Raw genomic sequence first — 22,645 nt, forward strand, 5'->3', positions numbered from 1 at the left:
GGTAACAGGGAGAGAGTGGGGTGACAGGGAGGGAGGGGTGACGGGGAGGGAGTGGGGTGACGGGGAGGGGGAGACTGGGGAGGGGTGGGCCTGGGAGAGAGGGGGACGGGGAGTGCGTGGGGTGACGAGGAGGGAGGGGTGGTGGGGAGGGAGGGGGGATGGGGAGGGGTGGGCCTGGGAGAGAGGGGGAACGGGGAGAGAGGGGTAACAGGGAGAGAGTGGGGTGACGGGGAGGGAGGGGTGGCGGGGAGAGGGAGGGGTGACGGGGAGGGGGGTAGCGGGGAGGGGGGGACCAGGGAGGGGTGGGCCTGGGAGAGAGGGGGAACAGGGAGAGAGGGGTAACAGGGAGAGAGTGGGGTGACAGGGAGGGAGGGGTGACGGGGAGGGAGTGGGGTGACGGGGAGGGGGAGACTGGGGAGGGGTGGGCCTGGGAGAGAGGGGGACGGGGAGTGCGTGGGGTGACGAGGAGGGAGGGGTGGTGGGGAGGGAGGGGGGGATGGGGAGGGGTGGGCCTGGGAGAGAGGGGGACGGGGAGAGAGTGGGGTGGTGGGGAGGGCGGGGGGGACGGGGAGGGGTGGGCCTGGGAGAGAGGGGGAATGGGGAGAGAGGGGGAACAGGGAGAGAGGGAATGGAGGGTGGGGAGAGATGGGATGGAGGGTGGGGGTACAGGGAGAGGGAGTGCCGCTGGGGGGCTGGAGGGCCGGAAGAGGAGGGCCAGACTCACCCTGGCAGACGACGAAGATCTCGGCCGACTCGTGCCGGGACGCCTGGGGCTTGGTGGAGTGCACGCTGCGGAAGAGCTGGCGGAGGACCCAGAGCAGAGGCTGGTAGTCCCTGGAGCGGAACACCTTGGTGATAAACCAGCCGCCCCGGGCCAGGAACTCGGAGGCCAGCTTCAGGGCCATCAGAGTCAGCTGGGCTGCGGGGGAGAGAGAGAGAGAGAGACTCTGAACAGACCGTAGAGACGGCAAGATGAACTCCTGGCATTACTTTCTCTGCCGCTATCCCACTCCATTTGGCAATCTGTTATTGTTTAACCCCGACACACTGTGTAACGATCTGATCTGTACGAACAGCGTGATGGACAAGAGTTTCACTCCGTCCCGCCACGTGTGACAACTATAAAGTAATCCCAATATCCCAGATCTGACACGTCGCTCGCAGGCCACGACCGCGAGACCCGCGCCTCCCCCAACCCACACCCCCCCTCCGCCGTCCTCGACCCCCGGAGCACCTCGTGGACGGCGTCACCTCCAGACCTGACACGTTCCTCGCCGGCCCACCCACGGCCCGACCTCCTGCGACACCCCGGGTGCCCCCCTACCTTGGGAGAAGGCGTCGTGGAGCCAGTTGGCACCGACGTTGGGGGCCCCGTCGTTCAGGACGACGTCCACCTTCCACGTCTGGAGCTCCTTCCTCAGAGCCTGGGGGAGACGGAGGGAGGGGAGACGTTAACCCAACTGGAGGGAATGGGACGGCATCGATTTAGGGGTTAATCCGGGAATGGGAGGTAGGGGTTAATCGGGGGGGGGGATAAGGAATTAATCTGGGGGGGGAGGGGTAACCTGGGAAGGGGGGAGGGGAACGAAGTGGTGGGATATTCGGGGTTAATGTGCGGGGGAACACACAGTGGTGGGGTGTTTAGGGTTGATCCAGGAGGGGAGGGGAGGAAACACAGGGTGGGGTGCTAGGGGTTAATCTGGGGGGGGAACACACAGTGGTCGGGTGTTTAGGATTGATCCGGGAGGGGAGGGGGGAAACACAGTGGTGGGGTGCTAGGGGTTAACCTGGGGGGAGGGAACACACAGTGGTGGGGTGTTTAGAGTTGATCCAGGAGGGGAGGGGGGAACACACAGTGGTGGAGTGCTAGGGGTTAATCTGGGGGAGGGACACAGTGGTGGAGTGTTTAGGGTTGATCTGGGGGGGGGAATAACAGTGGTGGGGTGATAGGGGTTAACCTGGGGGTAGGGAACACACAGTGGTGGGGTGTTTAGAGTTGATCCAGGAGGGGAGGGGGGGAACACACAGTGGTGGGGTGCTAGGGGTTAATCTGGGGTAGGACACACAGTGGTGGGGTGTTTAGGGTTGATCCGGGAGGGGAGGGGGGGAATAACAGTGGTGGGGTGCTAGGGGTTAATCTGGGGGGGGACACACAGTGGTGGGGTGTTTAGGGTTGATCCGGGAGGGGAGGGGGGGAATAACAGTGGTGGGGTGCTAGGGGTTAATCTGGGGGGGTGGGAACACACAGTGGTGGGGTGTTTAGGGTTGATCCGGGAGGGGAGTGGGGGAATAACAGTGGTGGGGTGCTAGGGGTTAATCTGGGGGGGAAACACACAGTGGTGGGGTGCTAGGGGTTGATCCGGGAGGGGAGGGGGGAATAACAGTGGTGGGGTGCTAGGGGTTAATCTGGGGGGGAAACACACAGTGGTGGGGTGCTAGGGGTTAATCTGGGGGGGAACACACAGTGGTGGGGTGCTAGGGGTTAATCTGGGGGGAGGGAACACACAGTGGTGGGGTGCTAGGGGTTAATCTGGGGGGAGGGAACACACAGTGGTGGGGTGTTTAGAGTTGATCCAGGAGGGGAGGGGGGGAACACACAGTGGTGGGGTGCTAGGGGTTAATCTGGGGGGGGACACACAGTGGTGGGGTGTTTAGGGTTGATCCGGGAGGGGAGGGGGGGAATAACAGTGGTGGGGTGCTAGGGGTTAATCTGGGGGGTGGGAACACACAGTGGTGGGGTGTTTAGGGTTGATCCGGGAGGGGAGTGGGGGAAACACAGTGGTGGGGTGCCAGGGGTTAATCTGAGGGGGGGGACACACAGTGGTGGGGTGTTTAGGGTTGATCCGGGAGGGGAGGGGGGAATAACAGTGGTGGGGTGCTAGGGGTTAATCTGGGGGGGAAACACACAGTGGTGGGGTGCTAGGGGTTAATCTGGGGGGGGGAACACAGTGGTGGGGTGCTGGAGGTTAATCTGGGGGGAGGGAACACACAGTGGTGGGGTGCTAGGGGTTAATCTGGGGGGAACACACAGTGGTGGGATGCTAGGGGTTAATCTGGGGGGAGGGAACACACAGTGGTGGGATGTTTAGGGTTAATCGGGGGGGATACACACACAGTGGTGGGGTGTTTAGGGTTGATCCGGGAGGGGAGGGGGGGAAACACAGTGGTGGGGTGCCAGGGGTTAATCTGAGGGGGGGGGACACACAGTGGTGGGGTGTTTAGGGTTGATCCGGGAGGGGAGGGGGGAGGGGAGGGGGACATCGTTGTTGATTAGTACCAGACGGATATTCAGTGACGTGGGGACATCGTTACGGGGTCATTACCAGACCGATAATCAGTGATGTGGGAACATTATTGGGGGGTCATTACCGGACTGATAATCAGTGACGTGGGAACATCGTTGTTGATCAGTACGGGACTGATAATTAATGACGTGGGGACATCATTGGGGGGGTCATTACCGGACTGATAGTCAGTGATGTGGGGACATCGTTGGGGGGGTCATTACCGGACTGATAGTCAGTGACGTGGGGACATCATTCGTTAATCATTATGGGACTGATCATCAGTGACATGGGGACATCGTTGGTGATCAGTACCGGACTGACAAATACTGAAAGGGAACATCGTTGATGGGTTCAGTACAGGACTGATAATCAGTGACGTGGGGACATCGTTGGGGCATAATTACAGGACTGATAATCAGTGACGTGGGGACATCATTGGGGGGTCAGTACCAGACTGATAATCAGTGACATGGAGACATCGTTGGGGGGTCAGTAGCGGACTGATAATCAGTGACATGGAGACATCGTTGGGGGGTCAGTACCGGACTGATAATCAGTGACGTGGGGACATCGATGGGTGTTCAGTACCAGACTGATAATCAGTGACGTTGGGACATCGATGGGTGTTCAGTACCAGACTGATAATCAGTGACGTTGGGACATCGATGGGTGTTCAGTACCAGACTGATAATCAGTGACGTGGGGACATCGTTGGGGGGTCAGTACCGGACTGATAATCGGTGACGTGGGGACATCGTTGGGGGGTCAGTACCGGACTGATAATCAGTGACGTTGGGACATCGATGGGTGTTCAGTACCAGACTGATAATCAGTGACGTGGGGACATCGTTGGGGGGTCAGTACCGGACTGATAATCAGTGATGTGGGGACATCGTTGGTGATTAATACCGGACTGATAATCAGTGACGTGGGGACATCGTTGGGGGGTCAGTACCGGACTGATAATCGGTGACGTGGGGACATCGTTGGGGGGTCAGTACCGGACTGATAATCAGTGACGTTGGGACATCGATGGGTGTTCAGTACCAGACTGATAATCAGTGACGTGGGGACATCGTTGGGGGGTCAGTACCAGACTGATAATCAGTGACGTGGGGACATCGTTGGGGGGTCAGTACCGGACTGATAATCAGTGATGTGGGGACATCGTTGGTGATTAATACCGGACTGATAATCAGTGACGTGGGGACATCGTTGGGGGGTCAGTACCAGACTGATAATCAGTGACGTGGGGACATCGTTGGGGGGTCAGTACCGGACTGATAATCAGTGACGTGGGGACATCGTTGGGGGGTCAGTACCGGACTGATAATCAGTGATGTGGGGACATCGTTGGTGATTAATACCGGACTGATAATCAGTGACGTGGGGACATCGTTTGGCGATCATTACCGGACTGATAATCAGTGACGTGGGGACATCGTTGGGGGGTCAGTACCGGACTGATAATCAGTAATGTGGGGACATCGTTGGGGGGTCATTACCGGACTGATAATCAGTGACGTGGGGACATCGTTGGGGGGTCAGTACCGGACTGATAATCAGTAATGTGGGGACATCGTTGGGGGGTCAGTACCGAGCTGATAATCAATAACGTGGGGACATCGTTGGGGGGTCAGTACCGGACTGATAATCAGTGACGTGGGGACATCGTTGGGGGGTCATTACCGGACTGAAAATCAGTGACGTGGGGACATTCTTTGGTGATTATTACCGGACTGATAATCAGTGACGTGGGGACATCGTTGGTGATTATTACCGAACTGATAATCAGTGACATGGAGACATCGTTGGGGGGTCAGTAGCGGACTGATAATCAGTGACGTGGGGACATTGTTGGGGGATCATTACCAGACTGATAATCAGTGACGTGGGGACATCGTTGGTGATTATTACCAGACTGATAATCAGTGACGTGGGGACATCGTTGGGGGGTCAGTACCGAACTGATAATCAGTGACGTAGCGACATCATTGTTAATCAGTACGGGACTGATAATCAGTGACGTGGGGACATCGTTGGGGGATCAGTACCGGACTGATAATCACTGACGTGGGGACAAAGTTGGGGGAACAGTACCAGACTGATAATCAGTGACATGGAGACATCGTTGGGGGGTCAGTAGCGGACAGATAATCAGCGACGTTGGGACATTGTTAGGGATCAGTACCAGACTGATAATCAGTGACATGGGGACATCGTTGGGGGTCAGTACGGGACTGATAATCAGTGACGTGGGGAAATCGTTTGGGGGTCATTACCAGACTGATAATCAGTGACGTGGGGACATCGTTGTTGATCAGTACGGGACTGATAATAAGTGACGTGGGGACATCGTTGGGGTGTAATTACAGGACTGATAATCACTGACGTGGGGACAAAGTTGGGGGAACAGAACCAGACTGATAATCAGTGACATGGAGACATCGTTGGTGATTATTACCGGACTGATAATCAGTGACGTGGGGACATCGTTGGGGGATCATTACCTGACTGATAATCAGTGACGTAGGGAGATCGTTGGGGGGTCAGTACCGGACTGATAATCAGTGACGTGGGGACATCGTTGGGGTGTAATTACAGGACTGATAATCAGTGACGTGGGGACAACATTGGGGGATAATTACCAGACTGATAATCAGTGACACGGGGACATCGTTGGGGGGTCAGTACCGGACTGATAATCAGTGACATGGGGACATCGTTGGGGGGTCAGTAGCGGACTGATAATCAGTGACGTGGGGACATAGGTGGGAATCAGTACCGGTCTGATAATCAGTGACATGGGGACATGGTTTGGCGATCATTACCGGACTGATAATTGGTGACGTGGGAACATCGTTGGGGGATCATTACCGGACTGATAATCAGTGACGTGGGGACATCGCTTGGCGATCATTACCGGTCTGATAATCAGTGACATGGGGACATCGTTGGTGATTATTACCGGACTGATAATCAGTGACGTTCGGATAAAGTTGTAGATCAGTACCGGACTGATAATCAGTGATGTGGGGACATCGCTTGGCGATCATTACCGGTCTGATAATCAGTGACATGGGGACATCGTTGGTGATTATTACCGGACTGATAATCAGTGACGTGGGGATAAAGTTGTAGATCAGTACCGGACTGATAATCAGTGATGTGGGGACATCGTATGGCGATCATTGCCGGACTGATAATCACTGACGTGGGGACATCGTTCGGGGATCAGTACCAGACTGATAATCAGTGATGTGGGGACATCGTTCGGGTATAATTACCGGACTGATAATCAGGGACGTGGGGACAAAGTTGGGGGAACAGTACCAGACTGATAATCAGTGACAGGGAGACATCGTTGGGGGGTCAGTAGCGGACTGATAATCAGTGACGTGGGGACATCGTTGGGGGATCATTACCAGACTGATTATCAGTGACGTGGGGACATCGTTGGGTAATCATTGCCAGACTGATAATCAGTGATGTGGAGACATCGTTGGGGGTGAGTACCAGACTGATAATCAGTGACATGGGGACATCGTTTGGGGGTGAGTACCAGACTGACAAATACTGACGTGGGTACATCGTTGGGGGATCAGTACCGGTCTGATAATCAGTAACATGGGGACATGGTTTGGCGATCATTACCGGACTGATAATTGGTGACGTGGGAACATCGTTGCGGGGTCATTACCGGACTGATAATCAGTGACGTGGGGACATCGTTGGGAGATCATTCCCGGACTGATAATCAGTGATGTGGGGACATCGGTGGGGGTCAGTACGGGACTGATAATCAGTGACGTGGGGACATCGTTGGGGGGTCAGTACCGGATTGATAATCAGTGACGTGGGGACATTGTTGCGGGGTCAGTACCGGACTGATAATCAGTGACGTGGGGACATCGTTGTGGGGTCAGTACCGAATTGATAATCAGTGACGTGGCGACATCATTGTTGATCAGTACCAGACTGATAATCAGTGACATGGGGACATCGTTGGGGTATAATTACAGGACTGATAATCACTGACGTGGGGACAAAGTTGGGGGAACAGTACCAGACTGATAAACAGTGACATGAAGACATCGTTGTGGGGTCAGGTGCGGACTGATAATCAGTGACGTGGGGACGTAGTAGGGGTATAATTACTGGACTGATAATCAGGGACGTGGGGACATCGTTGGGTAATCATTGCCAGACAGATAATCAGTGACGTGGGAACATCGTTGTGGGGTCAGTATCAGACTGATAATCAGTGATGTGGGATCATCGTTCGGGGGTCATTACCAGACTGATAATCAGTGACGTGGGGACATCATTGTTGATCAGTACGGGAATGATAATCAGTGACGTGGGGACATCGTTGGGGTATAATTACAGGACTGATAATCACTGACGTGGGGACAAAGTTGGGGGAACAGTACCAGACTGATAATCAGTGACATGGAGACATCGTTGTGGGGATCAGTACCGGACTGATAATCAGTGACGTGGGGACATCGTTGTAGGGTCATTACAGGACTGATAATCAGTGACGTGGGGACACGTTGGTGATTATTACCGAACTGATAATCAGTGATGTGGGGACATCGTTGGTGATTATTACCGGATTGATAATCAGTGATGTGGGGACACGTTGGTGATTATTACCGAACTGATAATCAGTGACGTGGGGACACGTTGGTGATTATTACCGAACTGATAATCAGTGACGTGGGGACACGTTGGTGATTATTACCGAACTGATAATCAGTGATGTGGGGACATCGTTGGGGGATCATTACCTGACTGATAATCAGTGACGTGGGGACATCGTTGAGGGGTCAGTACCGGACTGATAATCAGTGACGTGGGGACATCGTTGTAGGGTCATTACAGGACTGATAATCAGTGACGTGGGGACACGTTGGTGATTATTACCGAACTGATAATCAGTGATGTGGGGACATCGTTGGTGATTATTACCGGATTGATAATCAGTGATGTGGGGACACGTTGGTGATTATTACCGAACTGATAATCAGTGACGTGGGGACACGTTGGTGATTATTACCGAACTGATAATCAGTGACGTGGGGACACGTTGGTGATTATTACCGAACTGATAATCAGTGATGTGGGGACATCGTTGGGGGATCATTACCTGACTGATAATCAGTGACATGGAGTCATCGTTGGGGGGTCAGTAGCGGACTGATAATCAATGATGTGGGGACATACTTGGGGGGTCACCACTGGACTGATAATCAGTGAAGTGGGGACATTGCAGGGATAACGACCAGACTGATAATTAGTGAAGTGGAGACATCGTTGAGGGGTCAGTACGGGACTGATAATCAGTGACGTGGGGACAAAGTTGGGGGAACAGTACCGGACTGATAATCAGTTACATGGAGACATCGTTGGGGGGTCAGCAGCGGACTGATAATCAGTGATGTGGGGACATAGTTGGGGGATCAGTACCGGACTGATAATTGGTGATCTGGGAACATTGTTGGGGGATCATTACCGGCCTCATAATCAGTAACGTGGGGACATCGTTGGGCGATCATTACCGAACTGATAATCAGTGACGTGGGGATATCGTTGGTGATCAGTACTGGACTAATAATCAGTGACGTGGGGACATCGTTGGTGATCAGTACCGGACTGATAATCAGGGACGTGGGGACAACGTTGGGGGATCAGTACCAGACTGATAATCAGTGACGTGGGGACATCGTTGCGGGATCATTACTGGACTGATAATCAGTGACATGGGGACATCGTTGGGTGATCAGTACCGGACTGACAATCAATAACGTGGGGATATCGTTAGTGATCATTACCGGACTGATAATCAGTGACGTGGGAACACCGTTTGGCGATCATTACCGGACTGATAATTGGTCACGTGGGGACATCGTTGGGGGATCAGTACGGGACTGAAAATCAGTGACGTGGGGACATCGTTGGCGATCATTACCGGTCTGATAATCAGTGATGTGGGGACATCGTTGGGGGATCAGTACAGGACTGATAACCAGTGATGTGGGGACATCGTTTGGCGATCATTACCGGAATTATAATCAGTGATGTGGGGACATCGTTTGGCGATCATTACCGGAATTATAATCAGTGATGTGGGGACATCGTTTGGCGATCATTACCGGAATTATAATCAGTGATGTGGGGACATCGTTGGGGGATCATTACCGGACTGATAATCAGTGACGTGGGGACATCGTTAGGGGGTCATTACCAGACTGATAATCAGTGACGTGGGGACATAGTTGGGCGATCAGTACCGGACTGATAATCAGTGATGTGGGGACGTCGTTGGTGAGTCAGTACCGGACTGACAATCAGTGATGTGGGGACAACGTTGGTGATCAGTACCGGACTGATAAACAGTGACGTGGGGACATCGTTGGTGATCAGTACCGGACTGATAAACAGTGACGTGGGGACATCGTTGGTGACCATTACCGGAATGATAATCAGTGACGTGGGGTCATCGTTGGGGGATCATTACCTGACTGATAATCAGTGACGTGGGGACATCACTGGGGGTCACTACCAGACTGATAATTAGTGAAGTGGAGACATCGTTGAGGGGTCAGTACGGGACTGATAATCAGTGACGTGGGGACAAAGTTGGGGGAACAGTACCGGACTGATAATCAGTTACATGGAGACATCGTTGGGGGGTCAGCAGCGGACTGATAATCAGTGATGTGGGGACATAGTTGGGGGATCAGTACTGGACTGATAATTGGTGATCTGGGAACATTTTTGGGGGCTCATTACCGGAACTGATAATCAGTAACGTGGGGACATCGTTGGGGGATCATTACCGAACTGATAATCAGTGACGTGGGGACATCGTTGGGGGGTCATTACCGGACTGATAATCAGTGACGTGGGGTCATCGTTGGGGGATCAGTACCAGACTGATAATCAGTGACGTGAGGACATTGTTTGGGGATCAGTACGGGACTGATAATCAGTGACGTGGGGACATCGTTGTAGGGTCATTACAGGACTAATCAGTGACGTGGGGACATCGTTGTAGGGTCATTACAGGACTGATAATCAGTGACGTGGGGACATCGTTGGTGATCATTACCGGACTGATAATCAGTGACATGGGGACATCGTTGTGGGGTCAGTACGGGACTGATAATCAGTGACGTGGGGACATTGTTTGGGGATCAGTACGGGACTGATAATCAGTGACGTGGGGACATCGTTGCAGGGTCATTACAGGACTGATAATCAGTGACGTGGGGACATCACTGGTGATCATTACCGGACTGATAATCAGTGACATGGGGACATCGTTGTGGGGTCAGTACGGGACTGATAATCAGTGACGTGGGGACATCGTTGGGGGATCAGTACGGGACTGATAATCAGTGACATGGGGACATCGTTGGGGGGGTCACTACTGGACTGATAATCAGTGACATGGGGACATCGTTGGGGGGGTCACTACTGGACTGATAATCAGTGACATGGGGACATCGTTGGGGGGGTCACTACTGGACTGATAATCAGTGACGTGGGGACATCGTTGGGGGATCAGTACCGGACTGATAATCAGTGACGTGGGGACATCGTTGGGGGATCAGTACCGAGCTGATAATCAGTGACGTGGGGACATCGTTGGGGATCAGTACCGGACTGATAATCAGTGACGTGGTGACATCGTTGTTGATCAGTACCGGACTGATAATCAGTGACGTGGGGACATCGTTGGGGGATCAGTACCGAGCTGATAATCAGTGACGTAGGGACATCGTTGGGATCAGGACCGGGCTGATAATCAATAACGTGGGGATATCGTTAGTGATCATTACCGGACTGATAATCAGTGACGTGGGAACACCGTTTGGCGATCATTACCGGACTGATAATTGGTCACGTGGGGACATCGTTGGGGGATCATTACCGGACTCATAATCAGTGACGTGGGGACATCGTTGGGGGATCATTACCAGACTGATAATCAGTGACGTGGGGACATTTTTTGGTGATTATTACCGGACTGATAATCAGTGACGTGGGGACATTTTTTGGTGATTATTACCGGACTGATAATCAGTGATGTGGGGACATCGTTTGGCGATCATTACCGGAATTATAATCAGTGACGTGGGGACATCGTTAGGGGGTCATTACCAGACTGATAATCAGTGACGTGGGGACATAGTTGGGCGATCAGTACCGGACTGATAATCAGTGATGTGGGGACGTCGTTGTGTAATAATTATGGGACTGATAATCAGTGACGTGGGGACATCGTTGGGGGGTCAGTACCGGACTGATAATCAGTGACGTGGGGACATCGTTGGTGATTAGTACCGGACTGATAATCAGTGATGTGGGGACGTCGTTGTGTAATAATTATGGGACTGATAATCAGTGACGTGGGGACATCGTTGGTGATCAGTACCGGACTGATAATCAGTGACGTGGGGACATCGTTGGTGATCAGTACCGGACTGATAATCAGTGACGTGGGGACATCGTTGGTGATTGTTACCGGACTGATAATCAGTGACGTGGAGACATCGTTGGGGGATCAGTACCGGACTGATAATCAGTGACGTGGAGACATCGTTGGGTGATCATTACAGGACTGATAATCAGTGACGTGGGGACATTTTTTGGTGATTATTACCGGACTGATAATCAGTAATGTGGGGACATCGTTGGTGATTATTACAGGACTCATAATCAGTGATGTGGGGACATCGTTGGTGACCATTACGGGACTGATCATCAGTTACGTGGGGTCATCGTTGGGGGATCATTACCTGACTGATAATCAGTGACGTGGGGACATCGTTGGGGGATCATTACCTGACTGATAATCAGTGACGTGGGGACATCGTTGGGGGTCAGTACCGGACTGACAATCAGTGATGTGGGGACAACGTTGGTGATCAGTACCGGACTGATAAACAGTGACGTGGGGACATCGTTGGTGATCAGTACCGGACTGATAAACAGTGACGTGGGGACATCGTTGGTGATCAGTACCGGACTGATAATCACTGACGTGGGGACATCGTTGTTGATCAGTACGGGACTGATAATCAGTGACGTGGGGACATCGTTGGTGATCAGTACCAGACTGATAATCAGTGACGTGGGGACATCGTTGTGAGGTCAGTCTCAGACTGATAATCAGTGACGTGGGGACATCGTTGTGAGGTCAGTCTCAGACTGATAATCAGTGACGTGGGGACATCGTTGTTGATCAGTACCGGACTGATAATAAGTGACGTGGGGACATCGTTGGGGTATAATTACAGGACTGATAATCACTGACGTGGGGACAAAGTAGGGGGAACAGAACCAGACTGATAATCAGTGACATGGAGACATCATTGGGGGGTCAGTAGCGGACTGATAATCAGTGACGTGGGGACATCGTTGGTGATTATTACCGGACTGATAATCAGTGACGTGGGGACATCGTTGGTGATTATTACCGGACTGATAATCAGTGATGTGGGGACATCGCTTGGCGATCATTACCGGACTGATAAACAGTGACGTAGGGAGATCGTTGGGGGGGTCAGTACCGGACTGATAATCAGTGACATGGGGACATCGTTGGAGTATAATTACTGGACTGATAATCAGTGACGTGGGGACATCGTTGGGGTGTAATTACAGGACTGATAATCACTGACGTGGGGACAAAGTTGGGGGAACAGTACCAGACTGATAATCAGTGACATGGAGACATCGTTGGGGGGTCAGTAGCGGACAGATAATCAGTGACGTTGGGACATCGTTGTTGATCAGTACCGGACTGATAATCAGTAACGTGGGGACATCGTTGGGTGATCAGTACCGGACAGATAAACAGTGACGTGGACACAATCATTGGGGGATCATTACCGGACTGATAATCAGTGATGTGGGGCCATCGTATGGCGATCATTGCCGGACTGATAATCACTGACGTGGGGACCTTGTTGGGGGATTAGTACCAGACTGATAATCAGTGATGTGGGGCCATCGTATGGCGATCATTGCCGGACTGATAATCACTGACGTGGGGACCTTGTTGGGGGATTAGTACCAGACTGATAATCAGTGATGTGTGGATGTCGTTGTTAATCAGTTCCGCACTGATAATCAGTGGCGTGGGGACATCGTTGGGGGGTCATTACCGGACTGATAATCAGTGATGTGGGGACATCGTTGGAGGTCAGTACCAGACTGATAATCAGTGATGTGGGGACATCGTAGGGGGTCAGTCACAGACTGACAATCAGTGACGTGGGGACATCGTTGGTGATCAGTACAGGACTGATAATCAGTGACGTGGGGACATAGATGGGGGATCATTACTGGACTGATAATCAGTGACGTGGGGACATCGTTTGCGATCATTACTGGACTGATAATCAGTGACGTGGGGACATCGTTTGCGATCATTACTGGACTGATAATCAGTTACGTGGGGACATCGGTGGGGGTCAGTATGGGACTGATAATCAGTGACGTGGGGACATTGTTGGGGGGTCAGTACCGGATTGATAATCAGTGACATGGAGACATCGTTGGGGGGTCAGTAGCGGACAGATAATCAGTGACGTTGGGAAATTGTTGGGGATCAGTACCGGACTGATAATCAGTGACATGGAGACATCGTTGGGGGGTCAGTAGCGGACAGATAATCAGTGACGTTGGGACACTGTTGGGGATCAGTACCGGACTGATAATCAGTGACGTGGGGACATCGTTGGGGTATAATTACAGGACTGATAATCACTGACGTGGGGACAAAGTTGGGGGACTAGTACCAGACTGATAATCAGTGACATGGAGACATCGTTGGGGGGTCAGGAGCAGACAGATAATCAGTGACGTTGGGACATTGTTGGGGATCAGTACCGGACTGATAATCAGTGATGTGGGGACATCGTTTGGCGATCATTACCGGACTGATAATCAGTGACGTGGGGACATCGTTCGGGTATAATTACCGGACTGATAATCAGTGTTGTGGGGACATCGTTGGGGGATCAGTACCAGACTGACAAATACTGACGTAGGTACATCGTTGGGGGTGAGTACCAGACTGATAATCAGTGACGTGGGGACATCGTTGGGGGATGATTACCGGACTGATAATCAGTGTTGTGGGGACATCGTTGGGGGATCAGTACCAGACTGACAAATACTGACGTGGGTACATCGTTGGGGGATCAGTACCGGACTGATAATCGGTGACGTGGGGACATCGTTGGTGATCAGTACCGAACTGATAATCAGGGACGTGGGGACATCGTTGTGGGGTCAGTACCAGACTGATAATCAGTGACGTGGGGACATCGTTGTGGGGTCAGTATCAGACTGATAATCAGTGACGTGGGGACATCGTTGGGGTATAATTACAGGACTGATAATCACTGACGTGGGGACAAAGTTGGGGGAACAGAACCAGACTGATAATCAGTGACATGGAGACATCGTTGGTGATTATTACCGGACTGATAAACAGTGACGTGGGGACATCGTTGGTGATTATTACCGGACTGATAATCAGTGACGTGGGGACATCGTTGGTGATTATTACCGGACTGATAATCAGTGACGTGGGGACATCGTTGGGGGATCATTACCTGACTGATAATCAGTGACGTAGTGAGATCGTTGGGGGGTCAGTACCGGACTGATAATCAGTGACGTAGGGACATCGTTGGGGTGTAATTACAGGACTGATAATCAGTGACGTGGGGACAACATTGGGGGATAATTACCAGACTGATAATCAGTGACATGTGGACATCGTTCGTGATTATTACCGGACTGATAATCAGTGATGTGGGGACATCGTTGGTGAATATTACCGGATGATAATCAGTGACGTGGGGACATCGTTGGGGTATAATTACCAGACTGATAATCAGTGACGTGGGGACATCGTTGGGGTATAATTACCAGACTGATAATCAGTGACGTGGGGACATCGTTGGGTAATCATTGCCAGACTGATAATCAGTGATGTGGAGACATCGTTGGGGGTGAGTACCAGACTGATAATCAGTGTTGTTGGGACATCGTTTGGGGATCAGTAGCAGACTGACAAATACTGACGTGGGTACATCGTTGGGGGATCAGTACCGGTCTGATAATCAGTGACATGGGGACATGGTTTGGCGATCATTACCGGACTGATAATTGGTGACGTGGGAACATCGTTGGGAGATCATTCCCGGACTGATAATCAGTGATGTGGGGACATCGGTGGGGGTCAGTACGGGACTGATAATCAGCGACGTGGGGACATCGTTGTGGGGTCAGTACCGAACTGATAATCAGTGACGTGGCGACATCATTGTTGATCAGTACGGGACTGATAATCAGTGACATGGGGACATCGTTGGGGTATAATTACAGGACTGATAATCACTGACGTGGGGACAAAGTTGGGGGAACAGAACCAGACTGATAATCAGTGACATGGAGACATCGTTGTGGGGATCAGTACCGCACCAATAATCAGTGACGTGGGGACATCGTTGGGGAAGAGGCACTTTACCTGTCGGCATTTCTCAGTAGTGATGTCCTCCTGTAGTGTAACAACGCTGGGAATGGGTTTAATCGGGACAAGATCAACACCTGAAAAAGACACAAGAATAGATACTTCACTCTGGGAGCTCCACACCGTGTCTGACCCGTGTCCCGGGAGCGCTCGGTGCCCACACTGGGGATAAAGTGGGGGGGGGGACACACTGTGGGGGTGATGTAGAGGGAGCTCCACACCGTGTCTGACCCGTGTCCCGGGAACGCTCGGTGCCCACACTGGGGATAAAGTGGGGGGGGGGGACACACTGTGGGGGTGACGTAGAGGGAGCTCCACACCGTGTCTGACCCGTGTCCCGGGAACGCTCGGTGCCCACACTGGGGATAAAGTGGGGGGACACACTGTGGGGGTGATGTAGAGGGAGCTCCACACTGTGTCTGACCCGTCTCCCGGGAGCGCTCGGTGCCCATACTGGGGATAAAGTGGGGGTGGGGGGGACACACTGTGGGGGTGATGTAGAGGGAGCTCCACACCGTGTCTGACCCGTGTCCCGGGAACGCTCGGTGCCCACACTGGGGATAACGTGGGGGGGGGACACACTGTGGGGGTGATGTAAAGGGAGCTCCACACCGTGTCTGACCCGTGTCCCGGGAGCGCTCGGTCCCCACACTGGGGATAAAGTGGGGTGGGGGGACACACTGTGGGGGTGATGTAGAGGGAGCTCCACACCGTGTCTGACCCGTGTTCCGGGAGCGCTCGGTGCCCACACTGGGGATAAAGTGGGGGGGACACACTGTGGGGGTGATGTAGAGGGAGCTCCACACCGTGTCTGACCCGTGTCCCGGGAGCGCTCGGTGTCCACACTGGGGATAAAGTGGGGGGGACACACTGTGGGGGTGACGTAGAGGGAGCTCCACACCGTGTCTGACCCGTGTCCCGGGAGCGCTCGGTGCCCACACTGGGGATAAAGTGGGGTGGGGGACACACTGTGGGGGTGATGTAGAGGGAGCTCCACACCGTGTCTGACCCGTGTCCCGGGAGCGCTCGGTGTCCACACTGGGGATAAAGTGGGGGGGACACACTGTGGGGGTGACGTAGAGGGAGCTCCACACCGTGTCTGACCCGTGTCCCGGGAGCGCTCGGTGCCCACACTGGGGATAAAGTGGGGTGGGGGACACACTGTGGGGGTGATGTAGAGGGAGCTCCATACCGTGTCTGACCCGTGTCCTGGGAGCGCTCGGTGCCCACACTGGGGATAAAGTGGGGGGAGGAACACTGTGGGGGTGATGTAGAGGGAGCTCCACACCGTGTCTGACCCGTGTCCCGGGAGCGCTCGGTGCTCACACTGGGGATAAAGTGGGAGGAGGGACACTGTTGGGGTGATGTAGAGGGAGCTCCACACCGTGTCTGACCTGTGTCCCGGGAGCGCTCGGTGCCCGCACTGGGGACAGAATTGTGGAGGGAGGGGCGGGTGCCAATGGGATGCCAGCTGTGATGTGCAGCTTTAGCAGCAGATCCTTACAGAACTCACCAATAATCAGACTCGACACCGGCATAAACTTAGAAGCCACTTGTAGCCTTTGGGTCAGAACAGAGTGAGTGTGAGACATCAGATTTTGTGAGACATCAGATTCTGACACTGAGGTCACATTCTGCCCCTTCTCCCTCCCGGTACCAAACACCCCTCCCTCCCTGTCTGCCACCCGTCCTCCCCCTGCCTGCCTGTTCTCAACAGCCCAGCACATCCCCTTCCTCTCTATCCTCCCCTCTACTCCGTCGCTCTTTACCTCCCCCTCCCACCCTCCTTCCCATCCCTGTCCTCCCTCCCTGCACTCACCAGCCTCCGGGAGCTGCGCAGAGGTCGATGAGAGCCCGCGCTCTCTGCAGGAACTGGAACTTCCGGTTCAGCTGAATGAGTTTGAAGGCCGACCGGGATCTGTAACCTGGAGAGGGGAGAGCACAGGGCGTAGGGTGGGTTGGGGGGGGTGCGGGAGAGGGGATCAAGAGACGTGGACAGATATGGGTGGGGGTGTCAGAGGAAAGTTAGCAGTCAGGTCGGGGAGAGGTCAGAGAGAAGTGGGAGGTCGGTGCATGATCGGAGGTGGGGTATGGGATGAACCGGTGGGAAGTGGTCAGGGAGAGGGAGTGGGTCAGATGGGAGGTGCGGTAGGAGGTTGTCAGGGGAAGCCAGACATCAGACGTGACAGGTCAGTGCAGGGTAAGAGGAGAGGGGGGTCAAAGAGGGGAAAGGTCAATACAGGGTCGGGGGGAGGGTGTGAGAGAGGGGAGATGTCAGTGCAGGGTCAGAGAAAAGAGAGGTCAGTGCAGGGTCAGAGAGGTGGAAAGGTCAGTGCAGGGTCAGTCGGATAGAGGTCAGAGGGCAGGGGTCAGAGAGAGGTGGAAAGGTCAGTGCAGGGTCAGAGAGAGGCCAAAGGTCAGCAGGGGATCAGCGGCAGTGCGCGACCCGAGGCGAACCCGGTACTGCCCCTCATGACCCCCGCGTATCTCCATTGACCGCAGGTGACCCCTGCTCACCCCCCCGATCGCCCCCACGTGACCTCTCCCCGTCCCGAGAGCACGTGAGCCTCCCTACGTCACGCCGCCGCCGCCGCCGCCGTCCTGGCACGTGGCTACCCCGCCGCCCGTTTCACGTGACCACCCGCCCCCCCCACATCGTCCCACGTGACCCCCCGGTTACCGGTCTCCTTGGCCAGGTGGTAGAACTTGTCGCGCCGGGCCTTGCCCGTCTTCACCTTCTTCCCCATGGCCACCACACGCCGTCCTTACGTCACCGCCACCCACGGCTCTAGTCCCACCCCCCCCCGCACCTCCACCAATCGCGGCGCAAGCTCCGCCCGCACGCAGGCATCGGGTCCCGCCAGCCAATGGAAGCTGAGAGGTGTCGGAAAACTGGGGCGTGCTGGCAGTAGGCCCGCCAATCACAGCGAACCGGGAGGCGGGTGGAAGCACGGCACGTGGGGGAGGGCTTTTCGGCCGATGGCCAATGAGAGGGCAAGTTCCGATCACGTGTGGACAACAGCAAAGTGGGGGGAAAGCCGAGCTGCGGTCACGTGGTTTGCAACCAGGCGGATGGCGATTGGACGAGCCTCGGTGGTGGGCGGGATAATGAGTGGGTGAGAGGCAGAGCGCTCAGCCAATAGCGGGGCCAGTTCCCTGCACATCTTCGCGAGGGGGAAGGCGGGGCATTGACCGAGCCTTTGTGTAGGTCACGTTGGCCGGGGCCGGAGGCTAACCAATGGTAGAGGCAGCTGGTGGAGAAGGGGGCGGGGTCGTGCATCCGAGCGTGCTGATTGGATGAGCGGCGGTGACGTCCGTTCCTACAAGTAGGCGGAAGTGAGCGGGCAGCTGGAAGAGTTGGAATCGGGGGTGGAGATTAAAATTTTTGGGAAGTTTGATCGGGGCGTGATAGGAAGTTCATTTAAAGAGATCTATCTATTGCATTGATTAGATCTGCTGTAGATTGTGGATGTCCTATAGCCCCCCCTGGCAGAAATGGGAGAGATAACTTTACATGCACACTGGTTGGAGGCAGGAATGGTTTACTGAGTTAACGTTACAAGTTCAAAGTACTTTTATTTACAAAGTACGCATAGTATATACAAACAGGGGAGTATCTGCAGATAGATACTTTATTCATCCCAAAGGAAATTACCGTGTCACCTTAGCACTACAAATGCACAGATACAGTATACAAATATCTGAAGAGAAATAAAGAATAAAAAAAAAGGTTACCTCAAACAGTCTAACGGGGAGGGGGATTGTCATCACTCCCCTGGCTATAGATTAGATTAGATTCAACTTTATTGTCATTTTGCCGAGTACCGATACAAAGCCAATGAAATGCAGTTAGCATCTGAGCAGAAATGCAAAGAATAGTGTTATTTACAAAATAACTGTGAATAAAAAGTAAGTGCTACAGCACACAAATATAAAAGTACTCAGACAGTACAATACGGGTGCAATACTGCTTAACGCTGTGATGAGAGGTTCAGCAGTATCACAGCCTCAGGGAAGAAGCTCTTCCTGTGCCTGCTGGTGGGGGAGCGGAGGCTCCTGTAGCACCTACCGGATGGGAGGAGAGTAAAAAGTCCATGGTTAGGGTGAGATGCATCCTTGATAATGCGTTTCACCCTGCCTGGGCAGCGTTTATGGTAGATGTTCTCAATGGTGGGCAATTGGGTGCCGATAATCCGGTGGGCAGTGGTCACCACACGCTGGAGTGCTTTGCGGTCCGATTAAGTGCTCCTCTGTTCAGCCAGAGGGTGAGAAACAGAACCGCCAGGGTTTTCCGGAGGGTCCCTCATTCTCACACAGCCTCCATTCTGTCCAGTTTGACTCCAATAACGGAGCCAGACTCTCTAATCAGTGTATTGAGCCTGTTGGCATCACCCGTGTTGACCCATTGCCCCAGCACACCACCGTATAGAGGATTGTACTGGCGACAACAGACTGGAAGAACATGTGAAGGAGAGGCCTGCATACTCCAAAGGACCTCAGTCTCCTCAGGAAGTAGAGGCGACTCTGGCCCTTCTTGTACACAGCCTCTCTGTTGGTACTTCACTCAAGTCTGTCATCCAGGTGAACCCCTGGGTACTTGTAGGTCCTCCCCACATTCATGTCCTCACCATCACTAGTAACAGGGAGCGGTGCAGGATTAGTCTTCCTGAAGTCCATCACCATCTCCTTTGTCCAACTGAAGCCGAGCTGCAGATGATTCAGCCTGCACCATCTGACAAAGTCCTCCACCAGGACCCTGTAATCATCCACCACCCTCCCAACTGGAAATGGATGCTGGAAATTCAAAGTAACACTTCTTCTTCGGTTGTTCATCGAAATCCGAAGACAACGTCCACTCCTTTAACAGTGAGATCTTTGATGACTATACAGTCCTATCCCGGACCCACAAGCTCTATTGTAGGTGGGACATGTATATGTGGTAGTGGTGGAAACCATGGCTGCATTTCTCCTGGCTCTCTTCTGCTGTCTTCTGGTTGTTCTATCCATCTCCAGAATATGAACCCCGTCCCATAACAGCTGTCGCCACGTGTTACGGTCAGCAGCAACCTCTTCCAGGTCCTCGGGTCTGATCTTGCACTTCCTTAAAGCATTCTTCATCTCATCCTTATAGCGCTTCTTCGGCCCTCCAGCTGAGTGTCGAACGTGATGTAGCTGGCCGTATAACACTCTGCGGGGTAGCCGACATTGGGCATGATTGGAGAAGGTATGCACATAGAGTAAAATTCACAACAATGGCACGTGTTTATAGTCAGGGCGAATGTCAAATGGCCTTAACAAAGCTCACGTTCTCTAATACCATTAGGTCGAGGGCTTCACATCCCTCGTTTGCATCATACCTTGAAAATGAGCAATCAAGCCAAACTGCACAGCCCATTCCCTCGGGCAGTGACCGTTCCCCGCTAGGGGGTAGGAAAAGACAATCCATTCATTCTGTGGACGTGACACGTTACTGATCAAAGTAACGTGTCTCACACACACACACAGAAAATGCTGGAGGAACGCAGCAGGTCAGGCAGCGTCAATGGAAAGACTGAACGGTCGGTGCTTCGAGCCGAGACGCTTCAGCAGGTCTGCTGCGTCGAACCGTGTGGCCGGTCTCGGTTCCCCTAACGGGCAGAGCCGCGCAGCAGAACCCAGAGGAGCCCCTGAAAACGAACGGAGACCGCCCAACGCCCCAACGCGCGGGGGGAGAAAAATCAACAAAACCGCGTGGACGATGATGGTGAGCGGATAGTGTTCAGCGCCACAGGCCGTGAGGTCGGGCCCACTGCTGCAGCTCGCAAGCGGGTTAGTTTCTGCGAGGTCAGTGCAGAGACAACCGAACCCTGCGGGTCAGCGACCTCAACCGGCCCAGCCCTGTCAGAATCAGGTTTACTGTCAACGGCATGCATCGTGAAATTTGCCAACTTAGCGGCAGCAGTTCAAGGCGGAACATCGTGCAAAAGCAGGAACAGTATATATTTTAAAAGTGAGGTAGTGTTCACGTAATCAATATCCATTCAGGAATCAGATTGCAGAGGAGAAGAAGCTGTTCCTGAATCGCTGAGTGTGTGCCTTCAGGCTTCTGTACCTCCTACCTGATGGTAACAGTGAGAAAAGGACATGCCCTGGGTGCTGGTGGTCCTTCATAATGGACGCTGCCTTTTTGAGACACCGCTCCCTGAAGATGTCCTGGGTACTTTGTAGGCTAGTGCCCAAGATGGAGCTGACTAGATTTACAACCCTCTGCAGCTTCTTTCGGTCCTGTGCAGTAGCCCCTCCATACCAGACAGTGATGCAGCCTGTCAGAATGCTCTCCACAGTACAACTATAGAAGCTTTTGAGTGTATTTGTTGGCATGCCAAATCTCTTCAAACTCCTAATAAAGTATAGTCGCTGTCTTGCCTTCTTTATAACTACATCGATATGTTGGGACCAGATTAGATCCTCAGAGATCTTGATACCCAGCTGCTCACTCTCTCCACCTCTGATCCCTCTATGAGGATTGGGTATGTGTTCCTTCGTCCTACCCTTCCTGAAGTCCACAATCACCTCGTTCGTCTCACTGACATTGAGTGCCAGGTTGTTGCTGCGGTACCACTCCACTAGTTGGCATATCTCAGTCCTGTACACCCCCTCGTCACCACCTGAGATCCTGCCAACAATGGGTGTATCGTCAGCAAATTTACAGATGGTATTTGAGCTCTGCCTAGCCACACAGTCATGTGTACAGAGAGAGTAGAGCAGTGGGCTAAGCACACACCCCTGAGGTGCGCCAGTGTTGATCGCCAGCGAG

General features: G+C 53.3%; 1 protein-coding gene across 1 annotated transcript in view; it reads right to left on the bottom strand.

Moving 5' to 3' along the window:
- The window catches only part of ftsj3 (FtsJ RNA 2'-O-methyltransferase 3), a 42,149-nt gene extending 23,508 nt beyond the window's left edge, over window positions 1-18,641 (bottom strand). Inside the window, exons 1-6 of the mRNA XM_063039648.1 lie at window positions 18,530-18,641; window positions 17,669-17,774; window positions 17,363-17,409; window positions 15,847-15,926; window positions 1,325-1,424; window positions 725-919 (exon numbers count right to left, since the gene is read on the bottom strand). Coding sequence (XP_062895718.1) covers window positions 725-919; window positions 1,325-1,424; window positions 15,847-15,926; window positions 17,363-17,409; window positions 17,669-17,774; window positions 18,530-18,596 — 595 coding nt within the window. The 5' untranslated portion in view covers window positions 18,597-18,641. The remainder of the gene's footprint in view (window positions 1-724; window positions 920-1,324; window positions 1,425-15,846; window positions 15,927-17,362; window positions 17,410-17,668; window positions 17,775-18,529) is intronic.
- Between the last annotated feature and the right edge of the window lie 4,004 nt (window positions 18,642-22,645).

Source organism: Mobula hypostoma, unplaced genomic scaffold (genome assembly GCF_963921235.1).
Source record: "Mobula hypostoma unplaced genomic scaffold, sMobHyp1.1 scaffold_91, whole genome shotgun sequence".
Lineage (NCBI taxonomy): Eukaryota > Metazoa > Chordata > Chondrichthyes > Myliobatiformes > Myliobatidae > Mobula > Mobula hypostoma.